This window comes from Lontra canadensis, unplaced genomic scaffold (assembly GCF_010015895.1).
Source record: "Lontra canadensis isolate GAN:19392208 unplaced genomic scaffold, GSC_riverotter_1.0 scaffold179, whole genome shotgun sequence".
NCBI lineage: Eukaryota > Metazoa > Chordata > Mammalia > Carnivora > Mustelidae > Lontra > Lontra canadensis.
Genome location: NW_022631173.1, coordinates 3,226,925 through 3,247,021, shown reverse-complemented (window position 1 = coordinate 3,247,021; position 20,097 = coordinate 3,226,925). Strand labels below are relative to the sequence as shown.

The 20,097-nt window shown below is 44.2% G+C and overlaps 1 protein-coding gene across 1 annotated transcript in view; it reads left to right on the top strand.

The window, feature by feature from the left end:
* The first annotated feature begins 19,473 nt into the window (after positions 1-19,473).
* Positions 19,474-20,097, top strand: part of LOC116860568 (cytochrome P450 4X1-like) — a 45,404-nt gene continuing 44,780 nt past the window's right edge. Inside the window, exon 1 of the mRNA XM_032846631.1 lies at positions 19,474-19,782. Coding sequence (XP_032702522.1) covers positions 19,606-19,782 — 177 coding nt within the window. The 5' untranslated portion in view covers positions 19,474-19,605. The remainder of the gene's footprint in view (positions 19,783-20,097) is intronic.

Genomic DNA, 20,097 nt, shown 5'->3' with positions numbered 1-20,097 from the left:
GTGACTTCATCAAGATCGAAAGCTTCTGCACAGCAAAAGAAACAGTAAACAAAACAAAGAGGCAATCCACGGAATGGGAGAAGATATTCACAAATGACAGTACAGACAAAGGGCTGATATCCAAGATCTATAAAGAACTCCTCAAACTCAACACACAAAACAGATAATCACATCAAAAAATGGGCAGAAGACATGAACAGACACTTCTCCAAAGAAGATATACAAATATCTAACAGACACATGCAAAAATGTTCATCACACTAGCCATCTGGGGGGTTCAAATCAAAACCACATTGAGATACCACCTTACACCAGTTAGAATGGCCAAAATTAACAAGACAGGAAACAACGTGTGTTGGAGAGGATGTGGAGAAAGGGGAACCCTCTTACATTGTTGGTGGGAATGCAAGTTGGGGCAGCCACTTTGAAAAAAAAGTGTGGAGATTCCTCAAGAAATCAAAAATAGAGCTTCCCTATGACCCTGCAATTGCACTACTGGGTATTTACCCCAAAGATACAGATGTAGTGAAAAGAAGGGCCATCTGTACCCCAATGTTCATAGCAGCAATGGCCACAGTCGCCAAACTGTGGAAAGAAGATGCCCTTCAACAGACGAATGGATAAAGGAGATATGGTCCATATATACTATGGAGTATTATGTCTCCATCAGAAAGGATGAATACCCAACTTTCGTATCAACATGGACAGGACTGGAAGAGATTATGCTGAGTGAAATAAGTCAAGCAGAGAGAGTCAATTATCATATGGCTTCACTTATTTGTGGAGCATAAGAAATAACATGGAGGACATGGGGAGATGGAGAGGAGAAGGGAGTTGAGGGAAATTGGAGGGGGAGATGAACCATGAGAGACTATGGACTCTGAAAAACAATCTGAGGGTTTTGTAGGGGCGGGGAGTGGGAGGTTGGGTGAGCCTGGTGGTGGGTATTATGGAGGGCATGTATTGCATGGAGCACTGGGTGTGGCTCATAAACAATGAATTCTGGTACACTGAAAAGAAACTAAAAAAAAAAGTAAAAAAATAAAAAGAACTATTCACATGATCAACTGGGATTTATTCCTGGACTGTAGGGGTGGTTCAGAATCTGCAAATCAACTGACATGTTAGACCACATTAATAAAAGAAAGGATAAGAAACACATGACCCTCTCAACAGATGCAGAAAAAACATTTGACAAAATACAGCATCATTTCATGATACAAACCTTCAAGAAAGTAGGGATAGAAGGAACATGCCTCAGCATCATAAAGACCATATGTGAAAGATACACAACTAATATCATTCGCAATGAGGAAACAGCTTTTCCTCTAAGGACAAAACATGACAGGGATGTCTACTCTCACCACTGTTGTTCAACATAGTATTGGAAGTCCAAGCCTTGGCAATCAGACAACAGAAAGAAATAAAAGACATCCAAATGGGCAAAGAAGACATCAAACTTTGACTTTTTACAGATGACATTATACTTTATGTAGAAAACTGAAAAGAGGCCACCAAAAAATTGCGAGAACTGGTACATGAATTCAGTAAAGTCTCAGCATATAAAATCAATGTACAGAAATCTGCTGCATTTCTATACACCAATAACGAAGCCACAGAATGAGAAATGAAAAAGTGATCTCATACGCAATTGCATTGAAAACCATAAGATACCTAGGAATAAGCATTAAAAAGAGGGTAAAAGATCTGAAGCTGAAAACTACAGAACACTTATGAAAAAAATTGAAGAAGACACAAAGAAATGAAAAGCAATCTCTATCAAAATACCACTAGACTTTTCCCCAAAGCTAAAAAAACAATCCTAACATTTGTATGGAACCAGAAAAGATCCCAAATAGCCAAATTAAACTTGAAAAAATAAAGCAGAGGGAGACATCACAATTCCAGACTTCAAGCTATATTACAAAGCTGTCATCATCAAGACACTATGGTACTGGCACAAAAATAGACACAGAGATCAATGGAACAGAATAGGGAACCCAGAAATGGACCCACAAGAATGTGGCCAACTAATCAACAAAGTAAGAAAGACTGTCCATGGGAAAAAGGCAGTCTCTTCAACAAATGATGCTGGGAAAACTGACAGTGACATGCAAAATGAAACTAGGCCAATTTCCTACACCATACGCAAAAGGAAACTCAAAATGGATGAAACACTTAAAGTAAGACAAGAAACCATCACTTTGCTAGAAGAGAAAACAGGCAGCAACCTTTTTGACCTCAGCCACAGCAACTTCTTCCTAGACACATCTCCAGATGCAAGGGAAACAAAAGCAAAAAATCTACCTATTGGACCTGATCAAGATAAATCCTCTGTACAAAGAACACAATAAACAAAACTAAAAGGCCATTGATAGAATGAGAGAAGATATTTGCCACTGTCTTACCAGATAAAGGGTTACTATCCAAAATCTATAAAGAACTTATCAAACTACACACCCAAACAGCAAAAAATCCAGTTAAGAAATGGACAGAGGACATGAGCAGATATTTCTCCAAAGAAGCCACACAAATGGCCAACAGACACATGAAAAGTGCTCAACATCACTCATCATCAGGGAAACACAAATCAAAACCACAATGAGGTACCACCTCACACCAGTCAGAATGGCTAAAAGGAGGGAGCGTATTGCATGGAGCACTGGGTGTGATGCATAAACAATGAATCTTGGAACACTGAACAAATAAAGTTTTGGGTTTTTTTGTTTTGTTTTGTTTTTTTAAAGATTTTATTTATTTATTTGACAGAGAATGAGTGAGAGTGTGTGCAAGAGAGGGAACACAAGCATGGGGAGTGGGAGAGGGAGAAGCAGGCTTCCCGCTGAGCAGGGAGCCCGATGTGGGGCTGGATCCCATGACCCTGGGATCATGACCTGAGCTAAAGGCAGACGCTTAAGGACTGAGCCACCCAGGTGCCCACCCCCCCCTTTTTTTTTTAAAGATTTTATTTATTCTGAACAAATAAAGTTTTAAAAGAAAAAAAGGATGGCTAAGAAACAACTCAGGAAACAACAGATGGTGATGAGACTGTGGAAAGAGGGGAATCCTCTTGCATTGTTGGTGGGAATACAAGCTGGTGCAACCACTGTGGAAAACAGTGTGGAGGTTCCTCAGAAAGGTAAAAATATAGCCATCCTACAACCCAGCAATTGCACTATCCAGCATTTACCCAAGGAAACAAAAATAGTGTTGGGAAGGAGCACATGTACCTCAAAGTTTATATAAGCAATGTACAAAATGGCCAAAATGTGGAAAGATACCAAATGTCCATCAACAGATGAATGGATAAAGAAGTCATATATATATATATATATATATATATATATATATATATATATATATAACTCAGCCATCCAAAAGAATAAAGTCTTGCCATTTGCAAGGATGTGGATGGAAGGAACTGGAGGGTATTATGTTAAGCAAATAAGTCAGTTAAAAGATAAATACCATACGATTTCACTTGTAGACGGAATTCAAGAAACAATACAGATGAATATAGGGGATGGGAAGGAAGAATAAAATGAAATAAAAACAGAGAGGGGGGCAAACCGTAAGAAACTCTAAACTGCAGGAAATTGAGGGTTGTTGGAGGGGAGGTGAGTGGGGGGAAGGGATAAATGGGTGATGGGCATTAAGGAGGGTACCTGGTGTGATGAGGACTGAGTGTTCTATGTAAGCGATAAAGCACTAAATTCTACTCCTAAAAACGATATACGCTATGTGTTAACTAACTTGAATTTAAACTACCTAAATACGTGTGTATGTGTGTGTGTGTGTGTGTGTGTGTGTATACATAAAATAATCCCATAGTCCTAGTGACAAAAGTAAGGCACAAAGAGCTTAGCTACCTGGCCAGGGTCACACTCCTGGTAAGAGGTGGAGCCAGCATTCACCCCAGGCAGTGTGGCTCCAGAGGCCTTGCTGTGAACCATTTGCTGAAAATCACCTTCCAGCCCACACGTGGTAGCTGCCAAACTTTGCAGGGGACATTTCATGTTTCTTCTATTTGATCCAGTATTTCCTGGGAGCAGGACTGTATTTCAGGCATCAACCCCACATATTGGCATAAATGCAAGCCTCCCTATGCAGAGCAGTTTTTGTGAGCAAGTATAGAGCACACCACCTGGCTTGATGTAGCAGTCATTGAGAAAGATGCTCATGGAGAATTATTTAGGATATGATTTAGGATATGAGTAGAGCTTAGAGGAAAGTGAGGAAAGGAGAATGCAGGACTGTCTGTCAAGTATGAGCTCAAGTCTTAGTCAGTTGTGCGGGCACAGTCAACATTTCTTACCCAGTCAATATCTTTCTCATTCATCTGGTATCCAGACACCCCAACCAAGGAGTCTTTGAAGGTTGCAGAAAAGCAACCTGAGTCCTGAGGTTTCTAAAGTCTGGGAGAGGGCTGTGTCTATTGATGATGCCCAATGCATTCTTACTACTTGACAAATGAATGAAGGAGGAAATCAGGATCATATTGGACCCATTAGGTCACTGTCTTAAAAAGACTAGGTTCACTTTGGGTTGCCACATTTTAAAGGGAAATGAGTATTTTTATTCCTGGATGCTTCCGGTTCTGTTAATAGGCCACAGAAAGGCAGAGGAGTGTGTGCAGTCAGTCCCCAAGGTGGCAGCTTGAAGGGATTACTCCAATGGGTAGAGAACACCAGGCATTCCTGTTTCTGGGACTGATAACATTCGGTTGGATGCTGACACAATATATCATACCTTGTTGACTTGTACTCCCCTATAAAGACTGCACATCCCAGCCAAAATGTTTTCAACCCTGAATATTTGCTTTCTTTTCCCACCAAGTGAAGACACAGAACTCTCATGTTTATTCTTTCCTGGGGACATTGTGTAGGAGGACTTTCTACCTGGAATGAACTACAAGTCATTCTGAAGAAGTGAGTGTTCCTGACCCGGACTCTGCTCGCTGTTGGCATGCAGTAAAGCTTCCAAAATATTTTCTCAATATTTGCATAACATTTCCAAAGCACAGACATAACCACTGTACATTTTATTAACCTTAATTTACAGACAAGAAAACTAAGACCCAGAGACTTAGTTGACTTTGTCAAGGTCACGAAGAAAGTAAATGTCGCAGATAGGACCATGACCTCAAATTTGTACTCCAGTTTTGCTAGTGCTGGACTGCCATTTATTATGCATAATAATTACTCTGTGTTGGCATGATGCTGATGCTTTCATATATTTCTAGCTAAATTTTTAACACACCCTATCTTAAAGTACACACCACCCTCTGGATGATCTCCAATCTCATCTCAGGCCATGATCCCACCAGGTGGCAGCTCCTGGAAGACACCATTACTTTTTCCTGCCCAGAGCTTTTGTGCTTGCTGTTTGCTCTCCTGGGAATGTTGTCCCTCGCTCTGTCAGCTGCTTGTCATCCTCCAGGTTTCCCCCCTCTAACTAGGGACCATCTCCAATCTCCCTCTCTAAGTAGATACTCCCTGCTAGTCTCTCTCATAGCATCATGTCTGCTTCCTTCTTGGCACTTACTACTGGGTGTATTCACACTCCTTAATTGTTTAGTTGAGTCTAATCGGTCTGCCCATGGAATGAAAGTGTAAGACACAGTACATCTCATACCCTGAGACCTTAAGATAGTTCCCTGCACATACTAGGGGCTCAGAAAAGTGTATCAAATGACATAATAGGGGCAGAATTCAGCAGATTTCTGCATTGCACAGCATGATGATGTTATCACTCTCATGAAAACAGCTTTAATGAGAAATCTCTTTCTTGGAGCAGCATAGATAGAAGGCTGATGACAGGAACCAGATGGAAGCAAGTTGGCCAGGTTGGGGTTGTTGAGCTCACTCAGGTACAGCAGTTGGGTGGCTTGAACTTATAGTGCTCTCTCTGGGGCTGGAGAGGGGACTGCCCCCAAAGATGTATAGGGGGATGCAGGATGAGGGAAGGTTGCTCCCATGGTCTGTCTGGGCAGCTCCCTGCCTTCTTTGCCCAGGGACGTAGGGCCTGGCTGGTGACAGTGGTCTCCTGAGGGGCCTCCTGTTCTGTCATATTTCTGATAGAGTGGACAGAGAGCCTGGACAAAATTGTATCCTGGGCCCACCAATTCCCCTATGCCCATGCACTTCGGTTTGGACAGTCCCTTGGATTCCTGAACATCTATGAGCCCAACTTCCCTAAGGATTTTTTTTTTTTTTACAACTGACAGGGTCAGCATTGGTGGGAGACGGTGGGGCTTCCTGCAAGTCAAGGGCTCAGTTGAGCACCATGTGGAGAGGAGTCCTGGGGCCTGCATCAAAAGTTTGGGGAACTAAGGTCCATGCATGTCCTATTTATCCAGAAGCCTCCTCTGGGAATTTCTCAGTCTGTGCATGACCTGATCATTCTCTTATAGGTCCCATGATCCCAGATGTGTTTACTTTTTTCTGCCAGTGAATTGGTGAGTTCGCACCTACCTTCCCTGCCCTTCCTATCCCTGTCTTTTGGTGCTGGCTGACCATGACCCTTCCATGCCCTTCCCTTCCCTGCTGTGACCTCGCTCAGTCAGGCATCCCATCAACTGGACAACCTAGCCTTCTAGTCCCCTTTCTTAGTTAAGCTGCTCAGTGTTAAGACAGGGAGAATACAAGAAAGCTACTGGCTGGAAAGCAAGTGAGGATCAGATACATTATCCTTCTGGATTTGTCATTTTCTTTCCAGACAGGCATCTATCTATTCTACTAGTTTTGTTTTTCTGGTAAGACTCTGACTAAGACAAATTATGGTACCAAGAATGACTCTAGAGAAATAGAATCTTAACAGGTTTTCTGACTTGGTTCTGGGTTTCATGAATTGGTTCTCTAATAGGATTATTTGGAAAGGGACTGGTGACTCTAATACCAATGGTAAAGAGCACATGAGTAGCCCAGGGCCTGATGTTGCAATACACAAGACTTCACCATTGGATGCTGCTAATCAAAGTCTTGCAAAAGGCAAGGTTCTGGTGATCAAGTATTAGATGCCTTAAAACATGTTAGTCAAACTAAGGAGCATAAGAAGATTGACTAGATGTCCATGTTGTACTGAAGATGTGGGAAAAGGAAAGAACAATGTGGAGGATTCAAATTCTCAGACCTAAATAAATAAATAACCTGAAAGCTTCTATGTCTGCATTGGAGATCACTCTGACCTGTAGCAACAAGTTTTAACCAGGACCCAGATTCTGAAACTAAACCCAGGTGTCATCCTGCCTGTGCCTGAATTGTCAGCCAACTGAATTCCATATCTTGCAGCATGTCAACTGTTACAGTGAGAACACTGGGAAATGGGACTCTGACAACTGGAATGAGGACATATGGGAAGAGCCTCATGAGCTGGATCCATCAACCCCCATATTCTACTGAGTCTTCTTTGCCAGTTGGGGAGGATATCCATTCCAGCTAGGCATTCCAGAACCAGAAAAATAACCTCAAGATAGGTTTGGGTGTACAGCACCAGCTAGGTGGCAATAACTTGCAGGGTGGAAGGAAGGCTCTTCAGGAGGCTGTATTTGCTTTAAATCAATGGCCACTATATGGGGCTGTTTCTCCCATAAACAGGACTCACCCATCCAGTACTCAAGGGATAGAAATAGGAGCAGAACCACTCATTTTTAACCCTAGTGATCTGATTAGCAAAATAGGGAGTACTTATCCCTGTAACCTTGTGCTGTGTTGTCCTAGTGTTCTTATATCTGAAAGTAAGAGTGCTTCCACCAGGAGACACAAGAATGAATCTTGAATGAATGAATCTGAAAGTAAGAGTGCTTCCACCAGGAGACACATGAAGATAACTCCTGGACACTTTGGGCTCCTCATGGGTCTAACTCAGAAGCAGTGACTGTACTGGATCTATCCTGATTACCAAGGGGGAAATTTCCAGTTTCCTTACCATGAAGGTAAGTAAAAATATGCTCGGAATGGAGGAAATACATGGGCATCTCATAGAACTGCTTTGCGCTGTCATGAGAGTAAATGGGGAAATGCCACAGCCCAGTTCAGGCAAGACTAGTAATGGCCCAGACCCTTTAAGAGTGAGGGTCTGGGTCATGGCACCAGGCAAAAAAACACAACCGGCTAAGGGGCTTTCAGAGGGCAAAGAAAATAACCGAATGGGTAGTGGAAGAAGGCTGTTATAAATGCTAAGGATTGCCATGTCCTAGGTTATAGAAATAAAGAGGGTAATTATTTCTAGCATTTTCCTGCTTTGTTATGAATATGATTATGCATGTGTGCACATGGGTGTCAGATTTTTTCTTTCTTGTCTTATATCCTGCACAGAAACCAGACATGTGGTACTAATAGTCAACTTTGTATCATAGCATGTAGGTCACAGGATTTCAGGGAGAAGAGAGAATACCCTCCAATGACTTTGTTTTGTGCTTGGGGAAAAGGATCAACACACATTCAATCATATGAAGGTTAGTTGGTGGAAGTGTGACTTTATTATACTTAAATTGCAGATGAAGTATGGTTTAATGGAATGTGTGAATGATAAGAGGACAAATGGTAGACTGTGATGACTAGCTTTATATGTCAGCTTGGATTGGCTGGAGTCCCCATTATTCAATTAAAAAGAAGTCTAGATGTTGCACTAAAAATTTCATGGGTACTGTTAACATCTGTAATCAATTGCATTTAAGAACAGGATATTTCCTTGATAAACGGGGAGGCCTAATCCCCTCACTGAATAGCCTTAAGAGCAGACGTTTAGAAGGTAGAAAATGCAAGAAAAGAGATTCTCCCTTAGAGGTTCTGTAACACCTTTGTTGTGCCAGGGAGACCCATTTCATATTTCTGATCAGCTAAGCTACAGGGTCATCAACTTGTGCTCTTTTAAGGAACCAAGTCTGTGTAATGTGGTTAAGCAGCAAAGAACACAAAGCAGACAGAAAGGAACAGCAACGCAGAGAGGGCAGACAGCCTGGGGGACAGGCCACTGTTCATGACTTACATGGATAGTCAGAGCTACAGCTGGGTAGGAAAAAGGTAACAGGCAAACAGGTAGGAATCTTGGGAAAGGGTGAGATGGAGAAGGACAGACATCTGATGCACAAGGGGAGGAGAGCAGGAGGCTGGCAGTGGGCAGAGTGAAAGCAGGAAGTAGTCAGAAGACAGCAGACAGGAGAGACTGACAGGAAGACACGATAGCAGGCAGGAGGCCCTCAGGGCTCATCTTGTCCCCACAAGGGTTAGAGGAGCTTCCTGAGATGCAGGTGGATCCCATTCTTGGACATCAGCACATTTTTTGGAGTGGGAACAGGGAGCCTGAAAGGATCTGGGGCCAGCTCAAAGCAGAGCAGGGTCCCGGCCACTGCCACCTTCATCTCGTTCATGGCAAACGTCTTCCCGATACAGTTCCTGGGTCAGGGAGGGAAAAGGAAATGAGAAGTGGCATCAAACCCCCCACCAGGAATAGCACATACAGGGCCCTCCTGCATGGACCCAGCCCAGTTCCCTTCCCTCAGGACACACAGACATCGCTACACCTACCCCGCCTTGCTTATTTCACACTCTCCCCTTGACCTTTGACAAAGCCTACACTCTTCCAGGATTAGCTCCTACTCCTATCTGTGCTCTCAGCAGGCCTGAAATTCTGTTACAAAAAGGTCAGCACCTTGAGCCACAGGACCAAGTCAAGCGATCACTAAAACAGTTAATTATTAAGTTGTTTGCTCTCTGCAAAGCCAGTTCTGGTTGCACAATGGGGAGAGCAGGACAGGGCACCATAGGGGATGGGATGGGCCATCCTTCAGGCCCTTACCATCTGGGGCACACAGGGGTCCAGATCCTCAGAGTAAGGACAAGGCAGAGTTGGGTAAGGAGGTCAGTATGGCACAGAGAAGCTTCTGCAGGGGCAGAGGCTTAGTGACGCTCAACCTGCTGCACCATCTGCCTGCCAGGTTGGGTCCAGACTCACCTCCCCCTTGGCCCCTCAGTCAACCAGCTGCTGTAGCCTTCCAATTCTACCGCAGAAATGTCTCTGCTTGCCATCACTCTACCTCCTAACCCAGACTTTTCTGTCTGCTGCCTCCATTCCCTCTCCTGAAGCCCCAGCCAGGCTCAGAGTCTCCCATGCCATCCATCACAGGTACAACATGTCCACATGCCTCAGCTAACATCAAAGTCCTCTCTGGGTTGTTGGCTCACTCACTTTTCACCTGTTCAACTCCTCCTCCTCCCAGCTCAGCTCCTCCTGAGGAGATCCCAAAGAATGCCCTCTCTCCACCTCTGCCTGCCACATGCCCAAGGCTAAGGGCAATGCCAGCCTGCCCTCACCCCCACCTCTGCCCACTGTGCCTCTTCATTCCTGGACCCTGACATCACCCTAATAGTTTAATCAAGGACACATCACTTTCCAGAATAGGACATTGCCAGGAACATGGAGCTTCCTACAGAGGGTCAATTAGTAATGAGTGAATGAAGAGAGAAAGAAAGAAAGAAAGAAAGAAAGAAAGAAAGAAAGAAAGAAAGAAAGATGTCTCTTTTGAGTGGTGGCATATATTTCTTGACTGTGAACTCCTGGAAGCAAGGGCAGTATGCCATCTCATAGCAGAGGACTTGGCACACAGAGACAGGTTTAATAGGCAGTCTTATAATTGAATGATGTCTATTGAACTGAAAAAACAAACAAACAAACCCTGAATGGAATAAAATATGAGTAACCATTAGTTCTGAGCTAGGAACTGAGCTGTGCATCCTTTTCCTGTCTCTATTGGCAGTCAGTTGACTTGTACCAACGTCTAGGAGGAAGGTCTCAATCCCAGGGAGAAACAAATCCTGGAGCCAGTATCTGGAAGCACAATTTGCTTAAAGATGTTGTGTGAAAGTGGACTGGAGGATATTATGCTGAGTGAAATAAGTCAAGCAGAGAAAGCCAATTATCACATGGTGTCACTTACTTGCGGAACATAAGGAGTAACATGGAGGACATTAGGAGAAGGAAAGGAAAAGTGAATTGGGGGAAATTGGAGGGGGATACAAACCATGAGAGACTGTGGACTCCAAGAAACAAACTGCGGGTTTTAGAGGGGAGAGGGTGCAGGGATGGCTGAGCCTTTTGGTGGATATTAAGGAGAGCACATATTGCGTTGAGCACTGGATTTTGTACATAAACCATGAATCATGGAACACTGGGTCAAAAACTAATGATGTATTTTATGGTGACTAAAATAACACAATAAAAAAATTTTTTGAAAAAGAAAGTGGATTCATTTTGTATGTGAGGGATTGACAGATTCCTGTACTTGGAAAAAAACAGTTTTCTAGTAACTACTTACAAAGTTTCCTGCAGTTACTATTTATAGAACACTTTCAGCAGCACTGGAAGATTTCATAGCAGCCACTCTGGACAATAGTCTTCCCACTGAACAGCCACTTTCGTGTGCTTTACATTTTACAGACCAGGTAACGTTCAAATGCCAATACAAAAAAGTGTCATATGCAAAATAGTAGGTTTTCTCTCAAAGGAGTTGATTGTCCTCAATTTTATGCTGCTTGCCAATGTTCACTACGTATACTGTGGAATACGATATGCCAGTCCCATTCAAATAAAGAATTTTGCCAACTGGAAAAGTTGTCAATGGTTATAAGAATATTAATGGGTAGTAAATATTTTGTTGGATGAGATTGCAAAAATAGAGAAGACAGCCATTGGTGTGAGACTTTGTTGAAACCATTTCTGTACACAACTGGAATGCTTACAAGAACCCAAAGGAAGTCCAAACACAGGCAAACATCACTGATACTGTGAGTGGTAGATAATGAATTAGGTACAAAAGGCAGTGGCCTGGATTACTGGTAATTGAAAAAGAAACATCTGAAATATTTTAAAGTCATCCTCCTAAAGTGAGAAAAATATTAAAATATACTGAACTTTGGAACATTGTCACACTAAACTGTGGTTAACCATTGGGTAGAGCAATGGGTCCAAGTCTCCATGGCAAGCGATGATTGCCACCTTCTTTTTGAACACAGAGACACACACCTCTTGCCCTACACACAATAATACAATGCTAGTAACTGCAGACACTACAGATGAACAAAGAAAGTCACAAACATCAGGTATTCACCCAATTCACCCAAGTGATACACCCACCCAAGTACAAGTGCTTCACCTTGATCCTCCTGAGAAGGGCAGGAAAGCATGGCTGTGTTGAGAGGAACCTGGTGCAAACCAGGAAGGGTCAAACACCTGCAGAAGGAGCACTAGGGCCAGGACAGGTGTGGTCAAGCCCTTCCTTCCAATCATCCAAGGGACAGCACAACCAAGCTGGGACAGGAAAAGGGGTTGTTCTGCAGCAATCATCCCATCCTTTCCTCCCAAGGCCATCACACCTCTGCGTTTGGCCATATCTTTGGGTTGTGGTGAAGGGCATAAAAGGAGAGCAAGACTAAGAATCCAGTCGGGCAGAAGAAAGAAGACTGATCATACACGCCTGTGGGGTCCAGGTGCACCCACACACAGGTTGGCAGCCACAGTGAGAGCCGCTTCTCCTCACTGTGAATGGAATGAGGGTGTTACAGGAGAGGTGAGGCAGACATTGCCCAGCAGTTGTGCACATGTGCACAGATTAGTAGATTAACCATGACCAGTCTGAAAAGCAGGGAAGAACTGGAGGCTTACTTTTTGAAGCATCTCAAGGGACAGCTCACATTTATCAAGTACCATCCATGAGCCCTCAGGGAATATGCATGGGCTCTTCCATCCTCACAACAACCCTCCAATGAAGGCTCACATCTCCATTGTTTCCCATGAGACACATGAGGCTCAGAGAAGCTGAGCCACTTGCCTCTGACCACCCAACTAGGATGTGGTAGGGCTGGGATTCAGAGCAGAGGGGAGCCATAAGGCATCCTCCATCCATAGCAGGGATCTCAGATCTGGTCATCAGCTACCCTCTGCCATCAACCTGAAGGCTCGCCTGGAGACTGGACCATCTTAGCTATGACGATGAATTCTCTAATCTCTCTCATTAGCCTAGAGCATATAAGGAAAAACCGCATCTCCCCCTGCCCCATCTGATTGTCTCTCAAGCACTCATATCTCAGGGAATGAGAATATTACCGCAAAACCCAAAGCCACATTCAGAGGCTGTCAGGTCTTTATTTCTTGGATTAAACTCTGTGGGAAGCACACCATATACCTCATCTGAACAACAAAGGAAATCTTGATTTTTCTTGAGAGGCAAATGAGTCTGAAAGACATGCACAAACTGCTCCAGAACATGTCCATCACTGCGGCCACCCTTCTCCTTAGATCCAGTACAGGGACTGCATCGCGGGAGACTCTTACCATGAAGCTATGTTACCTCATCCTCTAGGATCCCTCAAACCTGTGTAGCAGGGGCCTCTGGAGGATCCTGTTTCAGCACAGCTGTATGCCTCCTTTCTGACTGCTTGCTCTCCAAGCTAGTCGGCTTCCAGCAACTCCTGCTCCTGCATTGTGTCAGTAGTTCCTCTGAGGACCCCAAGGAGCTAGATGGTGTTCTGCCTGGCTCTTCCTCTCTCTGGGTCACTCTGACACCCACTGGTCTGTCAGCTTTCCAGACAACCACTTGGGACAGCCATCTCTCCCTAAGCAGGTCTGGCCAGGGCCAGCTGAGACTCTTGTAGAGGCAGTGGTGCCCATAGTGGCAGTGGCAGTAACTCCGTAGGCTGATACTCAGTGTCTACTGGCTTTCAGGCTGTGGCCGCTCACACAGGCAGTGCTCCCTGACAGCCATTTCACCTGGTCCTCCTGGGAACTGGGGTCACAAAAAATGTCTCCAAAGTGAGATACCAGGATAATGGACAGAAAATAAAGGGTCAGCACAGGCAATGAATTGTCAGGGTGCTGTGGGCTGTGCTGGCCTGTGGTCTCCCTGAGACAGGAGGGAGGTTCAATATTATTTTGAAATTATTATCATTCCAGGTGAGGGTCTAGCTTGGCAGAGCCTGTTTTGCCTTATAAGGATATTACTTATGTGATGCTCAAAATTATTATTTTTGAATTGCTCCCAATCAAACAAGTGTGAGGGATGGCTTAAGGCATTTAACAGACTATTGAGAATTGTGATCTATTTAACTTGATATTATGCCAAGTATACTTTTATCAGATGACTTTTATGTACTCTTGAAATCAACTCTTTTGAGTGGTACATTTACATGAAGAAAAGAAGATGGAGACTTGATCTTGAAATTGTTAAACTAAGTGTATTTTAAAGATTTTATTTATTTATTTGACAGACAGAGATCACAAATGGGCAGAGAGGCAGGCAGAGAGAGAGGAGGAAGCAGGTTCCCTGCTGAGCAGAGACCCCGATGCGGGCCTTGATCCCAGTATCCTGGGATCATGACCTGAGCCGAAGGCAGAGGCTTTAACCCACTGAGCCACCCAGGTGCCCCAAACTAAGTGTATTTTAAATTAATTCAAAACTGTCTATGATCTGGAGATCTTTTTATGTAATTTATATTTTTTGCTATTCTCTGTTGTGATTGGAAACACCACAAAACGTGAAGCTCTACATCTGTCCTTTCTTCTAGGTCAACCTCTCCTTTCTTCTAGGTCAAGGCCTAGAAGATCCTAACCTCTCCCTCTTCTAGGAATGGGGTGGAGGGAGGCAGGGGGTGGTGTAGAGAGTCCTACCCATCCTTCCACTCTGGAATCCATGTTCCCTTATCTGGTCATATCATAATTCTCTGCTTTTTCATAGCAAAGCTTTTTGGGGTAGACAATATTTTCTCCATAGTTTCAAATTCATTGGCATGGTTTTACCTTACCAGCCCACTTCATTTTGGCTTCTATATCTGTCACTTCAACAACTCTTCCTATGATTATATCTGACTTCCATGTCACTAATTCCAAGAGACACATTTCAGCCTTGACCCTTGTTGTCTCAGGAGCACTTGACATCCATCATTCAACGTGTTTCAACAGTGTCTCCTTATATCCCACAACACCTGGTTTTCCTCGTGTTCCTCCAATGTCTCTGTTTGCTCCTTTTCCTCATCTGGAAGCTCACACTTCTTGGCAAAATTTTTTAAAAATATTGGAATCACTTAAGGTAACAGACCAACACTGCTAGACACATTTGATGGTTTGTGACACACTGATTGTTGATCCGAAGGAGTGGAGAGATGAGCACAACTGGTGTGGCACACAGGCAGCAAGGATGAAAAGAGAGTAAACCTTGGAATTCTCAGACTAGAGAGAAGGGGCTCAGGGCAAGCTGTCTTTTTAAATTTTTTTAAAATTTATTTTCTTTATTCGTAAGTCCAGATGAGGTCTAGATAATCCATTGGGGTCTTTCCACTCATAGCAGCTATCCATTATACTGTATCTATCTGTCCCCTCCCCCAGATAGTGAGCTGTCCCAGGGACAAGCCTAGCCTCGATCCTTCTTTTTATCCTGCCATTGTCCAGCACTGGCTGGTATACAGGACACAGCAATGAGGGCAAGGACTGGCTCTATGTCTCCTTTCTGAACATTTCAATTCTCTTACTTCAGACTATTGTGGGAGAAAATACGTGATGGAGCCATGTGGCCTGGGCCCTCTGCATGGAACTACTATGTAAATTCCACTGGTTCCTCAGTCTCTTAACAACTGCTTGCCAATACCCTCAGCATCACCCCATTAGCTGCTCTGAATCCCCACCCCTCTAGGCACTCAGTCCTCTTTTTCCTGTCAGGGCAGAAGATGCCTCAGAATCCTCTGAGAAAATTGAGGTTATCTGGCATCAGAGATGTAATCTGCCCACTCCCTCCCTCTATCTTGCATCCTATGCCTCTAACGTGTTGGTCTTCCCAGTTGGACCCCTTCAAAACTGCAACTAATGTGCTGTCAAATAAGAGCAGATTGAAGGGATTATTGCCCAGTCTTGATATTTTCATAAAACTGTTTGGGACTGGACATCTATGAAGTTTCTGTGCCCCATCCCATCCAGCTCATTCCTTCTATTCAGCACCCAACTCACCCCTCGGCCCTGTTTTTTTCTCTCATTGCCCTTCTCTCAGCACCTTCCATCCTTCAGCTCTCTTAGCACCATCTCCCTTAGGAACAGCCCCCAGGTTCCCCCACTGTGAAAATAGCTGTCATTCTACTTTATTCTTCCTCTGCTCACCTCCCTTCCTACCCCCTGCCTTATGTTTATTCTCTTAGTAGACGAGTCCCCTGACCTGGGATGTCTCCATTCCTTCACTGTCCTCTTGTTTTGTGGATCAGATAACTACATCTTATATTCCTCATCCTGCTCTTTCCTAAAAGTCCCCAATATGTCTCCCTAGTTCATGAATCGAGTAACTATTTCTAAAATATCTATGTGCTTAGCCCAGAGCTGGGCTCCAAGGAAATCTGAGAGATGGGGGAAAAAAAAATGTTTGCACTACCATGGAGTTTCCAGACCTAATTAGGAAGATAAGTTGAACATGAAAATAAATATATAATTAGGCTCCATAAGGTTGCACTGACTATGGAACGAGTCATAATAAAAACATAAATAAATGAGTATCAAATGAGAGGTATGAAAATGAGTGTTCCCATTGTTCATACGATGGATTCCCATGGGCTGGGTGGTTAGAGAAGCATTCACAGAGGAGGTAAGTCTTGAGGGCAGGTTCAAGAAGAGCAGAAGACACAAGGAATGGGGCAGGGGATGGAGCAAGTGGAAAGAGTGATTGTTTTTGCTCTTTCTACCTCAGTGAAGAGAAACACAGAGATCATCCTAGATTTCTTCCCTACAGGGCCCACATCCAGTCAGTTACCAACTCCATCAAAAACACTCTCCAATATTTCTCCCACTTATTCTGCCTCTTTGTCCCATGGCACTCCCCCTCACCAGGCCACCATCACATCTTATCTGGATATTATAACAGCTTCAGAACTGGTCTTCTAGTGCCAGTTTTTCACCACCCCATAGACATATCATTTGCTCCTATAAATGTTAAGATCCTAGGACCTAGATTCTTGAGACTGACTGGATTCAAATCCTGGTCCCTCTTCTTACCCTCTGATGTCCTGGGCAAACTTAATAATCTCTCTGTGTGTCAGTTTCCATATATATACAATGGGGATAATGGTAATATCTACGTCGTTTTTATTATGAGGATTAAATGAGTTAATACATGTAAATCCCTTTAAAATAGTACTTGGCACTTAATAAGCACACAATAAATATTTGCCCACTATTATCTCCCAAATAGCTGTGATATACTACCTAACCATGTCACTTTCCATCTTAAATCCCTTCAGTGGATTAATATCATGTTTTGTAAAGTCTGAAATCCTTACCTGGTCTGACCACATTGATGGGGCTTTTTCAGTGTCCCTATCCCCATCCTACAGCCAAGTAAATTCAATTCAGTGAACATTTGCACAGATATGTCAAGAGAAGGAAGGGATAGATGCTCTGCTGTTGGTCTCCAAAATGGAATTTTTGAGTTGAAATAAGTTTTGAAAGCCAGTCTTTGGCCAGAATAAATATTTTTCTAACTTCCTGTATGTCCCATTATCATGTCCTATTGGAGTAGGCTGTAGATTTTCAGTCTCAATCAAGGGCGAGAGGACACATAAGGAAAGTTTCTACTACATGAATGGAAATGGTGAATCCCCAACTCCACCTTCCAGCCTGGTGGACTACGGTAAGAATTAACAGAAGAGGTAAAGCCAGAGGTTAGGAAAGCATCTAATTTTCCCCCTCTAAGCTGAATTTCTGGAAAGGAAGATTTGGATAGATTTTGCCTTGCTTCCTTTTGGAGAGGAACCAGAGTGAAAATGGCAGTGACGCAGGGAGAAGAATTGAGCTAGCATCCTCAAGCCTTTCTTAGGCTCCTGGGTATAGTGCAAAAAGTGCTGATGTTTTTTCTTTTCTAAGGAAGGACAGAGAATGCCACGGATGGACCAGAACGTCTCAGGAGATATTAACATCTCCAGCAAGAGCCTGAGTAAGACTGGGACAGCTAAGGAGTCCCCAGGCCCTGACCCTGCTGAAAGAACTAACCAGAAGTTCACCAGTCCCACTCTACTACTTGTCAGTCAGCCCAGAGGACCCCAGGATGAGAGCAAGACTAGATGTCACAAAGTCAAGACCAACCTGGATCCTGAAGGCAGAGCATGGATCTGAGGTCCTCAGCTTGATCACCATGATGTGGTCATATGAAGGCCACCATACACTTACTATGATTTGGAGAAGGGACAGGGTGCCGAGGAAGAATCTGAGTTACTCAGAGGAGACTGCATAAACCAGAAGATTCTGAGACACAGTCGAATAACAATAGTTGAAGGATGGAGGTAGGTGGACATAGAGGAACTGTAACATGTAAGGTGTGGGACATAATGGAACATCCCAGGACCTTGTACTTAGTCCAGATGAAGTTATCACAATTAGAGTTTGTCTAAACTATTAACCCAGCAAACAAAACCTGGAATGGAGACTGGGGTGGGGCTTAAGGAGTGGGAGCAGTGACAGGGAGGAGAATAGGGAGTTGTAGCAGAGATTGAGTTTATTGTTCAAAACTGTAAATCCAACACCTAACATGTGCCTTTCTTAGCATAAATAAATGAATGAATAATTGAATTTGGGGCAAGGGGGACAGCAGCTTGGGAAGTCAGGTCTGCTGGATCCTAGTTCACCACCTAATAAGTAATAAGTACCAAAACTGCATTATTTTCTAATAATTTTGCTACATTTTCCTATTTTCTATGCTCTCAAAGTTATGTATGTCTCTTGGATAGATCTGGCTTCATAGGCATGAAACAAGGCCCCATACTCAGAAGCATACTCACATGCTTGGTTTAATGCTCTGCTGTCATCATCTTGCATTGTTAATAAATTTTTAGCAAGAGGCCCCACATTTTCATTTTGCCCCGGGATCCACAAATTATGTAGTGGGCCCTGATCCTATCTGTAGCGTCTTCTGTAGCTTGAAATAACACACGGTGGACATTGGCAAATGCTAGAAATCCGAGTGAAGATCAACTATAAAACATTTACCAACACACCACTGGACAAGCCACATTATGTAAGTGTAATGATTATACATGTCCATTCCCAACTCCCAGATCCCTGTGGGTTCTGACAGAGTTTCAGAGAGGGAAAGGTTTTTGTGTTTGGGTTTTTGTTTTGTTTTTATTAACATAGTAGTTTAACCATTTATTTGTGGCAAAGAAGAAAAACAATGGCCTCAGCCTTGGTATTATTTTGAAACCTAAATTCTGACCTCCCATAATTGAAAACTGTCACAGCTGAAGTGTGACACTCCAGAAGGGCATTAAGAAGTTGCCCTGTGTGGTGCATAAACAATGAATCTTGGAATATTGAAAAAATAAAATTAAAAACAAAACAAAAAAGTTGCCCTGAATGAAGATTCGCCTCAATTGATAAAGGGTTAGAAATCGGAGAAGTCGAGACTGCCTCCTCTGGCCAAGCTGGCGCTTTCCTTCCCAGAGGTCTTCCTCCTCCCGGGGGAAGAGCGGAACTTGCTCTAGGGCACAGAGTCGCGGTGGGCTGGGCTATCCTCTTCAGGCGCCAGGCGGGGAAAGCCCATCCCCTCCGGAGCCCCGGAGGCCGCCTGCGACCGCGCAGCGCACAGCGATGGAGTCCTCCTGGCTCGAGACGCGCTGGGCGCGGCCCTTGTACCTGGCCTTTGTGTTCTGCCTGGCGCTGGGCCTGCTGCAGGCCATCAAGCTCTACTTGCGGAGGCTGCGGCTGCTGCGAGACCTGTACCGCTTCCCCGCGCCTCCCATCCACTGGTTCTACGGGCACCAGAAGGTAATGGAAGGGAGGGATGGAGAAGGATGCTTCCAAGGATACCAGGCGGGCGGAGAAATGGGCTGCTTCCTCTCTTTCCTTTCATCGCTGCATCCTGCCCTCTCTGGCTCAGCCTGTGGCTCTCGGCATCTTTTCATTACTCTGGGCTTGCTCCCTCACAGGGTCCCAGAGAAAGAGAAGCAAGCCTGGAGGCCCTGGAGTGGAAGCTGGCGGGGGGGTGGGGGGGGAGGGGCAGGGGGCGCGGGGGAGGCGAAACCCCCCCAGACTCACCACGGAGGCCGGAGGCAGACACAGGGCTGGATCCCAGAACCCTGA